At 41.9% G+C, this 18,525-nt stretch overlaps 1 protein-coding gene across 14 annotated transcripts in view; it reads left to right on the top strand.

Moving 5' to 3' along the window:
• The window catches only part of SH3PXD2A (SH3 and PX domains 2A), a 271,525-nt gene that overhangs the window by 210,182 nt on the left and 42,818 nt on the right, over positions 1-18,525 (top strand). Inside the window, exon 1 of one of the 14 annotated variants that reach the window (XM_081192088.1) lies at positions 5,567-5,764. The exons of the other annotated variants lie outside the window; for them this stretch is intronic. Coding sequence (XP_081048214.1) covers positions 5,704-5,764 — 61 coding nt within the window. The 5' untranslated portion in view covers positions 5,567-5,703. Of the gene's footprint in view, positions 1-5,566; positions 5,765-18,525 lie in introns of those variants that run through there. 14 annotated transcript variants of the gene reach the window in all.

Below are 18,525 nucleotides of genomic sequence, written 5' to 3'. Positions count from 1 at the left end.
TCAGCACACTGTTGTAAAAACTATACATGATCCATATGTTGCTAAAGTACAGTGGTACCTCTGGTTACGTACTTAATTTGTTCCGGAGGTCCATTCTTAACCTGAAACTGTTCTTAACCTGAAGCACCACTTTAGCTAATGGGGCCTCCTGCTGCCGCCACGCCGCTGCTGCACGATTTCTGTTCTCATCCTGAAGCAAAGTTCTTAACCCGAGGTAATATTTCTGGGTCAGCGGAGTCTGTAACCTGAAGTGTATGTAACCTGAAGTGTATGTAACCCAAGGTACCACTGTATATCCTTTTTCTCCATGAAAGCCTCTAAATAGGGCTGAGTTGGAAGGAATTATATGATGGGGGCGCGGGGGGAAGCATCCTGCTTGTATGTGCAAATATTCCTTCTTCACTTCCCTGCTTTTAGAAGAAAATAAAGTCCCGCTTTTGTTTTTTCACTTAATAAAAATCTCCATCATTAGAGCATCTTTGAATAGTCTAGCATATCATTGTAATGTTCACTGTAGATTGATTCAACAGCCCTTCTGAGTGCAAAAATCCTTTTGGAATCCTTTTGAGCATCAGAATGTCAACATTTTGGGGACTCTCTCATTCATTCCCATTGTTTTCCAATCCTCTCTCCATTCTTGCCTAGTGTTTTGGGCAGAGTGAGAGATTTATCAAATAGTGTAAAATATTGTATTTATGCAAATCTAATGTGCCATCGAATCTAATACACACTTCAATTTTCAAAACCTTGAAACCAAAAAAGTATTTGCTGGCAAATGTAAATGCCAACAAAGGTGCCCATTACATTCAAGTAAATATGGTACTACCTGACTTAGGCAAGCAGTTTGAATAGGTAAGTGGATGGCTTGGGAATGTGGACTTACTGTTCTTTAAGAAAGAAAGTGAGTTTCCCCCAAGAACATTTCTTGTATTTCTGTATAGAAGAGCAATTTGATCTTCTGGAGTGAGTGTCTCTTGAGCAGTGCATGTGTTTTGTTTGGATCAAGTTACCCCCTGTGCTTGGAACTGGAGTGTGTCTTGGCAGCAGGAAACCATTGTGACAAAATAATTCTGAATGCAAAGACATCCAAAATTCGAAACAAAGCCCAGCTGGTTTCATTTCTTCTTAAAGTTGCAGCACTTTGTATTCTTTTGTTGTGTTTGAAAAACTGCAATATACAGTAGTTAGATTTGATCTCAAATTAGCTAAGACTTAAATCAAAATTTGGGGTGGTCTGGGTCAAAGAGTAGGCACAGTTGCCTGGGCATATGATATATTTTCTCTGAAACTTTGCTGTTTCTTCATGCAATCTCTGGGGTGCGTGTTTGTGCACCTAAGAGGAATGCTATTGACTTGGACCAACATGTCGTGGGCGAAAGCATGCTATAACCTTACTTTGTGTAATGGGAATTTCTAATTTTGATCTACTTCATATGGCTATGGACATCTTCCAGTTCTTGGAACCATAACTTTATTTATAGGATACAGGGACTCACTTTCAGAAGATAATTAGGCTTGCTTCAGAAATTCTCATTCAAATTTCTCCCCAGATTTTGGGGTTTTGATTACTTGGACTTGTCAGAAGGGCTCCCTGAATCAATCAAATGAGTTTCTTCCATTCCTGAATGCTTCAAAACTGAGCAGATAAACCCCACTGGCTGTTCTCCCCAATACAACCAATCCAAGCAGGGGCTTCTTGTTGGAACCAGTTAATTGATTCACACCTACTGGGATCCCCACTTGCAAAGAAACAATTGGGGGCTCAATTTAAGCTCCCAGTTCATTCCTTTGTGGCCACATCCATATCTGTCCCATAGCTGACATCATATATGGTGTCAGATGTAATGTAGGTGGGTGCTGTTTGGAGGGAACGGCTTCATGAGCCAAATTAGTATTTGTGTTGGGCTTCATTCCTCACTGCTGCTATAGGTGTTTATTTTTAAATTAAAGCAGATAGAGATTGTTCTTAAACAAGGTTGAAATTATGCCAGTACCTTCTGTTTAGATAATGTATGAAGAGCACTATGGAACACTTAAATTTTCTAATTATAAGTGTCCTCAAGTATTGAACAAACTTCTATTCAAATCTGTGTGAGTGTAGATCATATTTGCACTCCTTCCTTTGCTTGGAAATGTTCAGGGCCTTAAAGAAACACCCAGTTCATAACACCAACACACATTTCTACTCATTGAATTCCCTGTTCAGGAGGGACATTGTTATAACTACTCCATGAACAAGATTACCCCCCCCCCAACTCCTCTTTTCAGCATCTCCAGAGTTAACTTCAAAAGACATCATCTGGAGAAACAATTACACTTTTTGCTGGCTTGGTCTCAGAATATTTGAAAGCTGAGTTGGAGAACAAATAAGCGCTGGCAGACTGCAGCATAGTTAGGGAGAGGATGCAGGCGAGTCTGGCGGCAAGAACCAAAAACTGCAGTTGGGTCAAAGGACCCATTGTTGATTCATCAGTTCTCTGTTGAGCCTTTTGTAAATATCTCAAGCCCCATGCCCACAGATAGTCTTGTCCTGTACGTTAGAAAGTTCTGAAGGAGCCTAACATGACCTTCTGGTTTATCTACCATGAAACATTGGGGAGGGGGATTTCCCCACCAGTGATTATTTTGGCTTCAGTCTCTCTCTACTAGAGAAGTCCTTTTTAAAAAGTCACTATCAGATTGTGTTTTTTTTTAAAATCTCAGTAATCTCTGCTGCTTTCTGGGAAGCAGGTGTTCTTAATTTTTTTAAAAAAATTGCTGCCACCTTCATTGTTGCATAGTGATTGAAAACATATTGGAGATACTTACCCCTCATATGAGCATTTGTTTTACACAATTTTGCCTATTATGCACTCTTTTGCAAGCAGTGTTCCACAATAGAATGAATTTTTGAACATTATTTCCACTAATATATGCATTTTGTGCTCACTTTCCCCACTAATCTCTATTTTTTGGTTGGAGAACTGCATTGCAACATTTCAGCTGCAAAGTAATGAGGTAGATCAAAGGTTATGCCATATGACTGAATTAACATGGTAATACAGGCAGATTTGAGCAGAACTTGAAATTTACTACAGATTTTCTGTGCTGTTGCAATGCTGTCAGAAGAGGATTGGGTGGTAAACATGGGCTTGATTATGAACTGTGCTGGATGAAGGCAGTGCTATAGCTACCGTGTGTGTGTGTGTGTGTGTGTGTGTGTGTGTGTATGGCTGTGGCTAGCCAGGTTTTTTTGCCCCAGGCGAAGCATGCAGAGGGGCATCATTGAGGCTCCCAGCCTGTGAGTGTGTACGCAAATGTGTGTAGGGGGTGTGAAACTGAGTCTTTGACCCTGGTGAAATAAAGCCTAGTTTCACCTCTGATTAAGGGGTCACATGGTCAATGCAATGTGGGCTCAGTTCAGGTGACATGTTCAATCCAGGTGCTCACTATGATAGTTTGCTTAGGTGATCTTTCTAAAGTCCTCCAACATGGAAATTGTATATTGGAAACTAGAATTTAGCAGTGTGCCTCAGTTAATAGTGAAGAGTGGCTGCTCTGAACCAGAGAACAGATGGGTATTTGTGTCTGGAAGCTTTTAGTGAATGCAAAGAAAATGTTGATGGTCTTTCTCTCCCACACTTGTCTTCCATGCCATTTGGCTACACTGTAGTTGGCCCAGAGAAATGCATCTTGCACCTCTCTAGCCCACCAAATGTAATGTGCTGACCTTGTTCCATTGACTAATCCTCTCCCCCACGCCCAGTGAAGTAAGCAAGCGGAGGCCACCCTTTAATTGTCTTGGAGCCATTTTCAGCCATACACTAATAATCTGGTTTCTCTTCGGTCCTATTAAAACGGTATTGTTATACATATCCAAGAGTCTCGTGGCAACGGAGAACCTGGACTGCATAGCTGTTTTCCCCAAACATGCCAGTAACTATTGAGATGGGGATTTGAGCAAAGCCTTGCAATGATTCCCCACTGCTTTTTGCCTCTGCTCCTTCGAAAGTGGACCCCTCCCTCCACATGGCTCTTGAACTTGTTGGTGTTTACAGCTATCTAGTTAAGGGGTGGGGAACCAAAGGGATCAAATGTGGTCCTCAGGCCTCTTTATCTGGCCTTCAGAACTCTCCCAAGCCACACACCCTACCAACCCAGCTTTTGCATCTCCTTGGTGTAGAATTGTAGAGTTGGAAAGGACCCTGAGGATCATCTAGTCCAACCCCCTGCAATGCAGAAATGGGCAGCTGTCCTGTTTAGAGATCAAACCTGCAACCTTGGTGCTATGATCACTATGCTCTAATCAACTGAGCTAATGTGTCCTTGGAACTCTGATAATACTTTTTGCTATCCCGGATGAAGGATGAGTGTGAGGAAACTAGCCTACCCTACAAAGGTAAAACTCACATGTATTGTCCTGGCCACGTTTGCTTCTGGTGCCACCCACCATTGACATTTGGCCTCTGAAAGTTTACCTAGAATGCAGCCTGGTCCTTGAACTGAATTGAATTCATTTGGGGCTCACAGTTTGTTTCGGAAACCAACCATAGAACTAAGAATCGTAAGCTATAGTAGGCTGTTTTAACACACAGGTCTAGTATTTTCCTGATTGCTTTCTGACTGGTTTAAGAACTTAGAATGTGTACACAGTGTTTTAGTTAGTCTTGAAGGCCAGCCATCTCCCACAGATCTGGAATTACAGGTGTTTGGTTCCCTAACTGGCTTCAACATTGAAACTTAATCCTTTCCAGTTATGCAACACTACCAGTTGCAAAGGATGGAATTCAACCTGTAGGTGATTGTTTACCTGGCAAGCAGAAATTATTGTTCTGAAGGAACAATCTCCCCTCTCCTGTCCCTGCACCTTGCTCTGGGTGCTCAGCTGGCCATACCAGGAAGATATGAGGAGGGTGCAGGAGTCATGTGTGGGGGGTGGGGGGTGGTAATTCCCATTGTAGTAGTGGAACTCATTGCGCCAGCTTCCATGAAAATGTAACAGCTTGTGATGTACATCTGCCTGAATACATGAATGTGTGTGTGCTGTTTATACCAGATAAAACTGATGGGACTTGAAGCATTCTATAGTATGCATCTTGTGCTTGTCATATGGACTAATGAAGAGTTGGAAGCTCTTAAGCTATGTAAAAGGAACTATGTCTATGGTTTTAAATGAGATCCATGTTCTAGTTTAGGACTGTGTTGTATACTCTTTCCTCTGTATATTTGTAGATGCTCCAATATTGTGTTTTGGTTGTGTATTCTACCAGCTATATAATCCATGGGCTAGAAAAATAGAATGTACTTGGAAGGAGTTGCAGGAACTGTGGATTCAGATTTCTGAGTTGCTTTGGGAGCAGCCATCTCCTACTCCTTCAGTCTCTTCCCCACCCCCTCTCTCCCCAGTGCAATGTATTTGGTTAATTGGCAGTTTGCTCAATGTGCTGGCTGTTCTGCAGGCTTCTAGTTTATAGGAAACATGTTCCAGAGGGTTGACTGTTGTTTCCGTTCCTCGAGGCGTGGCTTCAAAGCCAGGGATGTTGTTTGAATAGGACTGAGAAGAGGAGCCCGAAGGACATCTGGGAGGGAAAGCAAAAAAAACCCAAAACCAAACCAGTGCCCGACCAGAGTAGGTTTAGTTTGTTCAGATTGAAAAGTGTTTCAGTTGCTTCCATCGCCTTGTTGGAGCTTGCTGGCTAAGAATAGTTGTAGGATAGGAGCTGTATGTGGATGGGGGATGTTCAAGGAACACCTGGATGCTTCAGAAAGTGGCGTCGGCAGTTTGGTAGGATTGTGTTCTTCTTGCCTTCTTGTGAAACAGTATTTCCAGTGTTGTTGGTAGAACTGTTTGAGATGCAAAATGGTATTGAATGAATGCTGACAGCATTGTGTACCTTTTATGATGAGCTATATTGTAAAGCTGTGTATGAATAAACTGTTCTATTTCTGAAGAAGTGTGCATGCACACGAAAGCTCATACCAAGAACTAACTTAGTTGGTCTTTAAGGTGCTACTGGAAGGAATTTTTTTATTTTGACTATGGCAGACCAACGCGGCTACCTATCTACTACTGTTCTATTTTGTATGTGGTTGCTATGGCTTCTCTTAAAGCAGGCATCCCCAAACTTGGCCCTCCAGCTGTTTTGGTTTGGGACTACAATTCCTATCATCCCTGACCACTGGTCCTGTTAGCTAGGGGTGATGGGAGTTGTAGCCCCAAAACAGCTGGAGGGCCGAGGTTGGGGATGCCTGTGTTAAAGAAACAAATATATTAGATTATAGAATAACATTGCCTGAATATCAGCTGCACAGTAGAAGTTTTGTGGTGCTGCTTCCTGTGCTCTCTTGACTCATTTAATACTAAGCAAGCTGGCATGTCCAACTGGGGTTTTTTTTCTAATTTAGGAAGCTGTTTGGAATGTTAGAATGAGATGCCTGTATTAAGCCTCCCCTATACAAGTTTTTGTAAGTTGATAGCTTATATTGTACTTGCAGAATTCTTAATGATTAAATTTCATTTGTATTCAGTTTTCCACACAAAAAATATGCCCAATGTGGCATAGATTGCTGGCTGCGTTTCATAACTAGATACTGAGAAGAAGAATGAGTTATCAAATGTTTTACAGTACAAGGCTGTGATTTCAAGGCTTTTCAACTTGAGTTCTATGTATTTTGTTAAACTGTGTACCTCCTAGCTAGCCCATAATGGTCTTTTATAAGGAGCTGTGTTTATAAGCAGTTGTTATTTTGTGTGTTTTGCCCCTCTCATCTTGGGGGCAAAGCCAAACTATGAAAGTACTCCTACAGTACTAGCTAACAAGGACTCTCCTTTAGTTCAAGCCTGGGATGGCTGCTTTTTATTGAAGTATACTTAGAAGTTCATTTTTACATGTGTGAAGGTTTTCTGATCCATTTCTCTTTCCTTTCCTTTTTCAATGCAGTTTCCATCTGTGAACTCTTCTCATATAATGGAGTGTGTGAGCAGATAAATTCTTCTCTGCCTTGTATTTTGAAATGGTAGTATGGGTAGTGAAGTGGGAGGGGAATAGAATTTCTGTTGGAAGTGGATTACTAGCATCCTCTTTATTAGTAATTTGATGACTGGTCAGCAGTAAAATTATGTAGGTGGCTTACAAATTACAATCATTGATACCGTATATAAAAATACAAAATACAACTTAAACAAACAAAATCAATAAAACCATAATAAAACTTCCCTGGTGCAGAGACAAATAAAACAATTAGAAGCTCAGCTCAATGACATGCTCTTAGTGTTTTGGAAAAGTTCAGAAGTTAAAGTTGGATTACATTGTGGCTGCTTCCCCTATGACAGGTATGGGAAACCTGTGCTTCTCCAGGTGTTAGAGTACAACTCTCATAATTCCTGATTACTGACCATGCTGGCTCAAGCTAATGGGAGCCGTGCTCTCCTGGTACCTTGGACTACCAGTTCCCTGCCTTGCAATTAACATTTGTGATTCTGTGTTTTGGGGCTTAGCCACACTTATATTTTGCTCTGCTCTTTCCAGGCATAGGTCCGTGATTAAAAGCTCTGCGTCTGAGCGGGGTTTTGGGGTGGGTAGGTGTGTTTTGTTTGCCATGGAGCTTTACCTGCGAAAACCCTTTAGCACTTGGTCAGAGCAAACATCAAACGGGGGAGGGGGCTTGGCAGATTGCCATTTGCTCCAATTGAGCTTTAAAAAGTGGGGGGACTCCAAAGCAAAAAACAAAAAAACACTCAGACATGGAGCTTTTACGTGCAGACAGTGCCTGGAAAGAGCAGAAAAAAGGTAAGTGTGGATAAGCCCTATGTTTTGTTGGTAGTGTGCTGGTAGTTCAGGACAAACAGTCTAAGATACAGTGCATGAGGTACAGTATGTAGTTTTTGAAGAGCTGTGTCTGTAAGGAATGGACCCTCTCTTTCTGATCAAAACACTTATTCCTTTCCTGGAAGCTTTTCCTAGATAGGCCTTGCATGGTTTTTTGGGCTGCTTTTGTAAAACATGAGACCAAAAAGGTTGCCTTTATTTTATTTAAAAATCTATATGAAGTTCTTTCTAGTGAAGCTGCTTAGTTCCATGACGGAAAGCCAGCCCCTGTGATTCATGCAGCTTTTTGAATCCTCTGTCTGTAGCAAGGCGGAAGACTTCTAGTTGCTTGTTGCAGGAAGCTGTTCCAGGCAGCTCTCCCATAAAACGATGAGGCACTGTTGATGCAGCCATTCTTAAAAAAGCGACGCCAGATTGAAGAACGCATTCCCACTTGAGCCCGGTTGATGGGAAATGTTTCCAGGAGGAACTGAAAAAGCATCTTTCAAAGTGGCATTATTGGTAGCGGTGCTGTGGGTTGCCTGTTACAAGCAAACTGGCAAGCGTACAAGGGTTTTCCTGCCAGTCACTTCCTATGAATGGCTCTGGTGTTATGAGGCATATTGTACAATACTTACAGCTCATAGGCTAATAGGCTGCCGACCGTTGGTTTGTCAAAGGTTAACATGCCTGGCTAATGACAGTTCTGTGTGATCTGTCAGGATTGAAGGAATATTTCCTTCATGACTAAAATACACAGACCTTCTTCCCCCAATTTCTGCCTGAGTTTCTCTTATTCTGTTCTGCTGTTTTACTTGTATCTGGAATGCAGTTTATGTCAAGAGAAGAGACTCAAATTCTGCTTCTATTGAGAACGTTGGAAAACCTGGGATAAAAGACAGTGAATTCATTACAGGTTTGGAGTGGGATTTCTTAACATCTCTGAAGAATTGGGCATCTCTTGTGTCTTTGCTGGTCCAGGTTTGAAAAATAAGAGGCATTCTGAAGCAGCAGTGCCCTGTTCTGTTGACATTTGAACTCTTGCATTGTAGAAAAAAATACCTCTTCAGTCTGCAGTATTTCACCACTACCCTTACTCTAACTCAACTTGCTGAAGGGGGACCTTTGCTTAGTGGCAGAGAAGTCACACCTGTGTGAGAGACTAGTTGCAGTGAGAAATGACGCAATTATTTTCTTTCAGGCAGAATGTTTGTCACACCTCAGTGTGTGGAATGACTTATAACTTGTGTCAGAACCAGAATAAATACAATCCACTGCATGTTGGTAACTCTGTCAGTATCTCTGGTATCATTATTGTAACAAAACATTAATGTACAATGTAAAAACTTTGTACAAAGCACTGCAGCAGTTTGCATCAGTGAAGGGTGCTGACATGTATGTTTGCTAAGTAGTTGCTTAGAGAGGTTTGTACGTTATTTGGGTCTCCCTCCTTCTGCAAAAAAGGCAAGGGGAACTCAGCAACCCTTTGTGACAAACAACTAGATGCTTGCTAACAGCACACCTGTGAAACCTGCCCAACCTGTGCAGTGTGACTTCTAACTAGAAAGACTCCCAATTCCTTGCAATGTTCTACTATGACCAGGAAACAAAAGCCAGAATGAGGCCCATACTGCTGAAAGGGGAGAATCAAAGTGGAGCCGGCTTGATTCCCAGTGTCCAGGAATCCACAAAAGCACTTGCCATGGGCACTGTGGCAACTAACCCTCCCAACTCCATGAGTGTCTCTGATGGAAGGAAAAGAATTACATTTAGGCAGCCCAGAGTCCGAATGCAGGCCTCTCTGTCTTGGCCCTCTCTCCAGGCCATGCTCCTTGTCAGCCATGCTCTTCACCCTCTTTTGAGTGCTTCTGCTTTGGCGTGATGCGTCCTTGTACCATGATGGTGCCCTTTGCTTGGCTATATGGAGAGAAGTGGGGAGATGTGAAGAAATATGATTCTTGCATAGAGGGAATGAGCACTGGTGAGAACTGCATATGTTGCTCTACCCACTACCTGCAAGTGCCCTTCCACCACCACCAAAGGTTGCATTCGACTTGGGCTGATCTTGTACTGTTCTTTGGTACAAATTACGAGTAGAATTCAGGAAGTGGACCAGTTGCTTTGGAGGAGTTGTTGCCGTTCAGACCCAGCGGTTTGTCTAATTACAAGACAGCGTTGTGTGATCTCAAACTTTTCCCCTCCCTTCAGGCTTGGCACCATTACCTTTCTCTTCAGCACAAGTAGCTGCTTTCTGAAACATTGCCTGGAAGAGCTTTAAAAAGAGGAACGTTTGAAATGCTGGACTGGGCTTCAGGATCTGGACGGAATGCCTGTCGCAGACGAGGGTTCCTTTTTAGCTTTTCCCAGAATTATACTCTTAACGGCCTCCATCTGGCCCTGTCTGATGTGGGAGAAATCTACCACAACTGGCATTGGTAAACATTGCATTGAATCAAGGTCCAAAACAGTAAATTCCTGATTGCCCTTGGGATTTGATCCCCAGTTCCATTGACTTCAGAGTTACTTTTTTTTTAAAAAAAGTGTTCTGTGTTGTCGTAGCTGAATGGTAGAGCTGTTGTGCTGCATGCAGAAGGTCCCTGGTTCAATCCCCCAACATCTCCAGGTAGGGCTGGGAAAGGTTTCTGCCTGAGCACTGCCCAGTCATTGTAGAGCACAGATCCTCAACTGATGGGTCATGGCCAGATCCAAGGTGGGTCACAACAGGAGCCCTACTGCCCTGCAAATATATGGTAAAAGGTTAAGAAATGGGTCCCCAAAGGCATGTTTGGGTTAAAAGTGGGTGCTGGACCTGAGAAGGTTGAAGATACCTGGTGCAGACAATGCTGAGATGGACCGATGTATAAGGCAGTCTCCTGTGTTCTTGTATAGTGGCACAAAGTCAGCAATTGCCAAAGTAGCTTTCATAGTGTCCGGCTCCACTTTAGCACATAGTATGTATATTCAGATGACTGATTTGGCAAGAGAGGAAGAGCATGAAAGGAATATGTATTCCAGTATGAAATACCGGTGGAAACAAAGCTGTTCAGGGAAGTGGTTGTTCTTCTTTCAGTTTTGCTTCCTGTGGAATGGGAGTAAAAGTCGTGTTCTCTAAATGCCTCCATAAAACAGGACTTGTCTGTTGTTTCTATGCATTAGCTCACCATTTAGGTTGGTTACTTCTTTTCAGTACTTCTAGAGAATGGAACATGGAAAACTGTCTTGCGCCAGGTCAGACTGTCCATCTAACACAGTATTGCCTACTCTGACTCTTCAAAGTCTTGGGCAGGGGTCTTTCAGATCCCCTGATCATTTTTGGATGGAACCTGGGACCTTCTGCATGCAAAGCAGTTGTGTTACCACTGAGCTGTTGCCCAGATGTGGTTGAATTACATAAATATTAAATGTATTACAGCAGGCATCCCCAAGCTCTGCCCTCCATATGTTTTGGGACTACAGCTCCCATCATCCCTAGCTAACAGAACCAGTGGTCAGGGATGATGGGAATTGTATTCCCAAAACATATGGAGGGCCGAGTTTGGGGATGCCTGTATTACAGAGATCTGAAACATGAATGTTATTTGCCTCATCAAATTTGGTGGTGACCCTAGCATATGGAAGTTTGGGAAGTCTTGTTGTGATTGTAGAAATCCTTATCTTGTGCAATGAATTAAGACCCGTTTCTTTCTCACAGTGTTGTGTACAAGCCTGCAATACATTCAGGCTAGCACATTTCTCTGGAAACAAGTCCCATTTGAACTCGGTGAGACTTACTTTTGAGAGCACATGCATAGAATTTCAGGGTTGGAAGTAGCTTTATTTCTCTAAGCTGAAAATTTCTAGTTCATTGTGGAGAAAGACGGAAACGCTTTCCCTCCTCCGCATGATGATTCATGGGCTGTATTGTCCTCGCCAAACTCTTGCAGCCGGTTAAAGTATTTTCCAAAAGGGGGGAGGTGTGGCTTCTGCTGGTACTGGAATGGTCTATGGTTGCAGTGTCCTTGCATAAAATAATGCTGCTAAGCCTATAGGTAGGCTATAATAGGTAGCAACAGGGAAGGAAGGACAGACAAGGGTTTTAGAAAGTGGCTATAATTCATTCAAATGCAGCCTTTCCATGTATATATTGAAAACTCAGGCTAAATCTGAAATACAACTGAATGAAAAATAAACAGAATTGAAGCAGAAAATAAATTACACTTCCTGTGGGGACAGTTCCTACTGGATATTCTCACGGCACTAAGGTGTTGCCAGTAGGCAGATAACCTCTTAGTTCCATCATCTGATGCCAGGGAGGCAGTAAAAGTGGTAAATTAGTGTCTGGCATGAATTCAGGAGCAGATAGGAGTTTATAAACTGAAACTTAATTCAGACTACTGTAGATGGAAGTACTGTTAGTCAAGAACACTGCTGAGGTGATTCAACCTGTTCTGGATAGATTCTCACTAACCTGTTAGAATTCTTTGAGAGTGTCAACAATCTTATTGATAGAGGTGATCCACTCCACATTCTGTCCTTAGACTGTCTAAAAGATTTTGACACAGGAAGCAGAGAGCATTGAGACTTCTCTCAATGGAAGATGTAGAAAGAAGAGTCCCCCAGGATTGGTATTGGGACCTGTGCTTTTTAACTTGTTTGTAAAGGATTTAGAGTCAGAGGTGAGTGGTGAGGTAGCCATCTTTGCTGACAATGCCAGATTGTTTCAGGGTAGTTAAAGCAAAATGGGATTACGAAGAGCTCTAAAAGGATCTCTCCAACCAAATAAGTGGGAAGTAAAATGGTAAATGCAATTCAATGTCCACAAATATGATTCACATTTGGACAAAAAACAAAACAAAAAAACCTCCGAATTTCACAGATACACTCCTGGAGTCTGAATAGGAGTAACTTGGCTTTGGTCATCCATTCTTTGGAGCCTTTTATTTGGTTGTACCACAGCGTTCTCATTTAAAATCTGTCAGGCTTCCTTTTTGCGTCTCTTTCACTGGAAATTTTGATAGCGACCTAATTCTGCTGCCACTTTCTATGGGAAATCCCTTTTATACTCCTGCTGCTGTTCTAGATTTTTGCGTTTAAGTTTTGGCTGGATTATGTTCTTTGTTGCCTTTGGAAAGTTTTTTAGTTGTACTTTAATTGAACATACTGCAGTTTTATGGTTATACTGTACACCACTCTGGGTACTCTGTCCTGTTTTCAAAAAGCATTGAACTTGACAGCCAGAGAGAATTGAAGTTTGTTATGAGGAGGAAACTGATAGGTTTTGCAGATCTTCTTGGCACTGGCTAAAAAGATCACTTTCCTCTATAAATAAATGGACATGTGTGTGATATGTTAATAAAGTTAACATCTACTCTGCAAGCCTTTTTGTCTGTGGCCACACCATCTTTCTCCTGAATATTTTCCCCAAATCATACCTGTAGCTAGCAACATACAGCTTTGTTCCTTCTGTGTCATTATGCAGACTTTGCTGGCAAAACACAGTGAATTCATTATAGGAGCTATTATTAGTAGCAGATTTTAGCAAATACTCTGAAACTGGGAGTGGGGTAAAAATATTATGCATAGCTTCTTGGTCTATGTATCTATGTATGTAATACACAGAGAATGTCTGGCACAAATCCCAGTGATCAGTTGTGTTGTGCATTCTGCACGGTTGAAGGGAAATTACTGACTAGCGGTATGAGGGATTGCCTCCTATTGAACAGATCTGACAGCTTCCAATCTATTACACAAGTTGTAATGTATGTGCTCACCCAATCAAACCTCCCAAAAATTCTGAACCAGTACTAAGTGTTCTTTAGGCAGTTATGGAGGAGAGGTGTTCTGAACAAGGAACATCCATTATGTTGTTTGAAGCTATTGTGTTCTGGAATTTGGTGCATCTTCTTAATTTCTCTAAAATGGAAAACATTACGTTCATTCTTAATGTAGAACTTTTCAAGTGCAAATAATGAATGTCAGATATCCCAGATATTCAAGTGGGATGGACTTGAGCTAAGAGAGCTTTCTCCTGGGTGAGGCTAGGCAGATGGGGTTTGTTTTCACATTTTGGAAGTGACTGATCACCGTGTTTTTGGAAGGAATGTTTTTCCAGGCTAGATTGGCCAATGACCCTGAATTCTTTTTGTAGCTAGGGGCATGGTTCATCTGTGTGAGTCTTAGTTCTGTTTTTCTAAACCTTTTCAGGCCATTGTACACACCACTGCTCTTCACTTGAGTTATGATGTAATCCTTCTGGATATGGGGGGAGGTCAGCTTTGTGTGCGCGCACCCACACCCACCAACCACTATTCATGTTAGGAAGCCCTTTGCTCTCTCTCATTTTTCTGTATGAGGTTGGGTGGACCAGGTGGCTACCCCACTAGTTATCCAACAACACATATCTGATTCTACAATGAGATGATTCTAATAATAATAATAATAATAATAATAATAATAATAATAATAATAATAATAATAAATTTATTATTTCTACCCTGTCCATCTGGCTGGGTTTCCCCAGCCACTCTGGGTGGCTTAAAGTGTATATAAAAATGGTGAAACATCAGGCATTAAAAACTTCCCTAAGCAGGGCTGCCTTCAGATGTCTTCTAAAAGTCAGATAGTGTTTATTTCCTTGACTACTGAGATGGCACTCTGCCTGGTTCCCTGTAACCTCACTTCTCGCCTGGACCTCAGTGTCTGGGCTGAACAATGGGGGTGGAGACGCTTCTTCAGGTATACTGGACCGAGGCCATTTAGGGCTTTAAAGGTCAGCACCAACACTTTGAATTTTGCTCGGAAATGTACTGGGAGCCAGTGTAGGTCTTTCAGGATGGGTGAATTAGTGTAAGCAGAAGAGCAAGCCAGTCAGCTTATCTCTTCTAATGTATATAGACAAACAAGCAGAATGGGTAGGGCATTCCGCTAGTGCTTGCTTAAGCAAAGTGATTTTTACACATTGAATGCATGTGAATTTGGACTTTGTTCTGCAGATTTGTTTTAAAATCCAATTAATAAAGGAAAAAGTGGTGGTAGCAGGGGCATGAAGTTAGCCTGGTGCTGTGGCCCTCAAACTTTAATGCCTTTCGATGAAAGGAGTAAGATAGTCATATGAAGTACAGCAAAGAATATTATTCTGCTCAGTCACAACCAATGATGCAGGAGCCAGAGTGAACCTCATACTGTCTTGGCAGCATGCAGAGAGAACTTTACATAATACTCTGCAGATGTTATTGCAGAATAGTTGTAATAACGGATTGTGCTCAACTCCTGCACAAAGAAAGGAATAAATGCAGGGCAGGGACAGCTCCATGAATACATTGCTTCATTTTTGAAAGTGAAGTCTCTTAAGAAATGTATACAGTACAGGGTGTATATCCATCTGGCCAAGAGAGGGGTTTTTGCTTTATAGTACAACAATCTTGATTCCTTCTATGTAGCTCTTGGCTAAGCATTTCCCCCTTCAGGTCTAGACAATTTGCTTAAGATGGAGTCTAAGGCAACTAAGCCAAGTTACAGGGAACCAGGCAGAGGGCCTTCTCGGTAGTGGCGCCCTCCCTGTGGAACTCCCTCCCACCAGATGTCAAAGAGAACAACAACTACCAGACTTTTAGAAGACATCTGAAGGCAGCCCTGTTTAGGGAAGCTTTTAATGTTTGATGTATCATAGTATTTTAATATTCTTTTGGAAGCCGCCCAGAGTGGCTGGGGAAACCCAGCCAGATGGGCGGGGTATAAATAAATTATTATTATTATTATTATTATTATTATTATTATTATTATTATTATTACTGCCTCAATTTTTCTTCCTTGAGAGCCCTTTTTTAGCTGGAGGGAGTGCTCTTGTAGTCAGATATCTCGAATTGTGGCAAAGGCACAGCCACCACTAGATCATAGGTGTCCAGTCTATGGCATGGATGCCAAAGTGATACACGTAACTGGAGTTTGGGGCACACTTATGCAGGAGTTGAAGAGGGTCAGCTACCTTCCTGGCTATGACATAGTCTGTACTATATTTCTGTCTGCCACTCCCATGTGCATTGCTGGCTGTACCCTATTTCGGTAGGATAAAACCAAAATAGTGCCAGTACAGAAGGAGCTGCTTATATATTGTAGTGTAGCAACACACACACACATACATCCTTGAATTTGACTTTGGCATAACTGCCAAAAAGGCTAACTAGCACTGCACACGTTCCAAAATGCAGCATCTCATCATACAAAAAACCTGAAAAGGTTGTGTCATCAGTGTCCCAGTACACACAAATCCATGGGAGATAGAAACCCAAAAGATGCAACTTCAGCACATTCTTAAGCTCCTTGAAAATGGAAACCTTGTTTGTCCCGAAGTGTTTGTTAAAAATGGTGGGTGGAATTTCACAGCTTCAGTAAGGGTGCTCTTTGTTTAAATAATACAGCAGCAGGCTCTGGATCCATAAATACTCTGTGCACATGTTTTGTATTCCTTTTGTACCTGGAAGACCTAACCTGTAAGAAAAATAAGTGCTGACCACAATGCATATCTAGTTTGACTGGATTCTCGTGCTTTGCTATGTGCATAAGATCAGTTTGGGTCTCATGGGACTTATTTTTTCCTAATGGTTTACAGGATTTCAGCCATAAAGTTCAAATTATATTATTATCAACTACTGTCTTGAATACTTTATTTTTAACATAATTTGAAGGAAACTGGTGATGTGTGTTAATTAGTTTCACACGCAGTTGCTCCCAGTTTCCCAACATCTTATTGCAAGTGCTTTGACTTTCATCCCCATTTCATAAAGGAAGGTTGGCGCACTTCTTGTATGTGGATATTTTATTGGTTACCTCCCAATCCAAACCATATTTGACCCAATTTTTTCAGCAGGTTCATAGCATTATGTGTTGTTAAATCCGGCATTCTCCTTTCCTTGTTATTTCATATATTTAATAGTGTCTTTTTTGGTGCATTTGAGTAAGAAACCTGACTTCAGCATGATATGTTTACAACCATCCATGCTGCAGTTGTCATGCAAGCTAGACCTGCTGGATTTCCTTCTTTCAGACCACAATTAAAAGTGCAGGAGCCTCGTCCTCTTCACCTGGTCACTCCTGACAACTGAATAGGAGTGAACAAGCAGAGTGCCAGGCTGGATTGCATAGCATTTACTGCTCTGTGAAAGTAGCCTTGACATCCCAGGGTGAATGAAAGTACTGATAATCATTTCACGCCTTGAAGGTAACGTGCATCTATCTACAGAATCACTTTGGATCTAAGCAATGACTTGAGTGAGGCTGTGTACACACTCCCAATATATTCTGAATCCGGTGCACTCCCACTGCTGGTTTGTGAAGCCACATACACACGCCTTTAGTCACAATCCACATCTATCCTGTAGTTCCTTGAGAATTACTGCATTTTGATGCATTTGCCCCCAAACCAGTGTTGATCTGATTTGAAAATGTAAACCATATGAAAACATCCATGCCCCCTCTCTGCCCACTGGTGTGGACAGGCAGTGGATGACTTGGAAGCACAAACAACTGTGTACAACAAAATGCAAATGCTATTTTAAACAGAACAGGGGGGAAACAACCTCACTGCGTTTTAAGTTGGTAATTATACACAGCCAGACATTGAGCTTAATGGCTAGATGTGAGTTGGCAAGGAAAACAAGTTATCTCTGACTGATCTTTGCAGAATAACAATAACACTTCTGATAAAAAAATTAAAGGAAGAGCTAATGGAGCCAGTGCCAGCCCAAGGTCATTCATTCATTCATTCATTCACATGTGTGTATGTGTTGATATACAGTGGTACTTTGGTTTACAACCATAATCGGTTCCGGAGGTCCGGTTGTAAACCAAAACAGGTTGTAACCCAAGGCATGCTTTCACCAATGGGGCCTCCTCCCCCAAAATTGGTTGTAATAATAAAAAAATGGGTTGTAATCCAAAAAAGGGACACACACTTCTGGGTTTGACGTGGTTATAATCCAAAACGGTTGCAAACCAAGGTACCACTGTACTACCCAATCAACTCTGTCTCCTGGCGGCCTTGAGGACCTTCAAACTGCTTGGGCCAACACTTTTAAAACTTGGCAAACCATTTTAACATTAGTTCCTGCTTTCCATCTATTTGCAAGTTGCACCTGAATTAAATCACTTCACCCAGCAGGGCTAACCCTGAGTGGAGCACAATGCAATATGATTGGGTGGGTTTTTGTTTGTTTGTTTCTGTCAGTGTGAAAGTTGGTATAGATGCTAAAGCAGATCTTCTTTGTTTTTGTTTTGTTTTTCCTAGACCCCCCTCCCCACTGGACCACCACCAAATATAGACTGTACAGGAAGGCAGGATATTGGCGAGGAAAACTGTTGACAAGGGGTTGTGAAAGGATCAGGGAAGAGGGATGAAAGAAACTGGCAATTGGCAGTGGGAAGGGGGGATAAAGTACAAGTTGATTGTGAAAGGAGAATGGGAGAAGAAATTACAGGAGATGGGTAACGATACTTTGAGAAGTATGTGAGGTTAGGAAAGAAAAATATGAAAGTCAAAGACTTCTCCACTTAGAGCTTCTGGATCAGCAAATACTGGCTAAAATAGGAAGGCTGAGTCACCATACCTTCACAGCAAATATCTGAACTCACCGTAGCTTGAGGAAACCTGAGGTATGGAACTCCTTGCCACAATGCAAGCACTGTGGCAAAGTATTTAGCAATTTCCAAAAATGGATTAGATATCTGTAGGAAATGACAGCACTTGCCTGCTGGTTATGCTAAA

Source organism: Podarcis bocagei (assembly GCF_964188305.1).
Source record: "Podarcis bocagei genome assembly, chromosome: 4".
In the NCBI taxonomy this organism is placed as follows: Eukaryota; Metazoa; Chordata; class Lepidosauria; order Squamata; family Lacertidae; genus Podarcis; species Podarcis bocagei.
The sequence above is the reverse complement of the archived record's forward strand: the minus strand, read 5'-3'. Positions and strand labels throughout refer to the sequence as shown.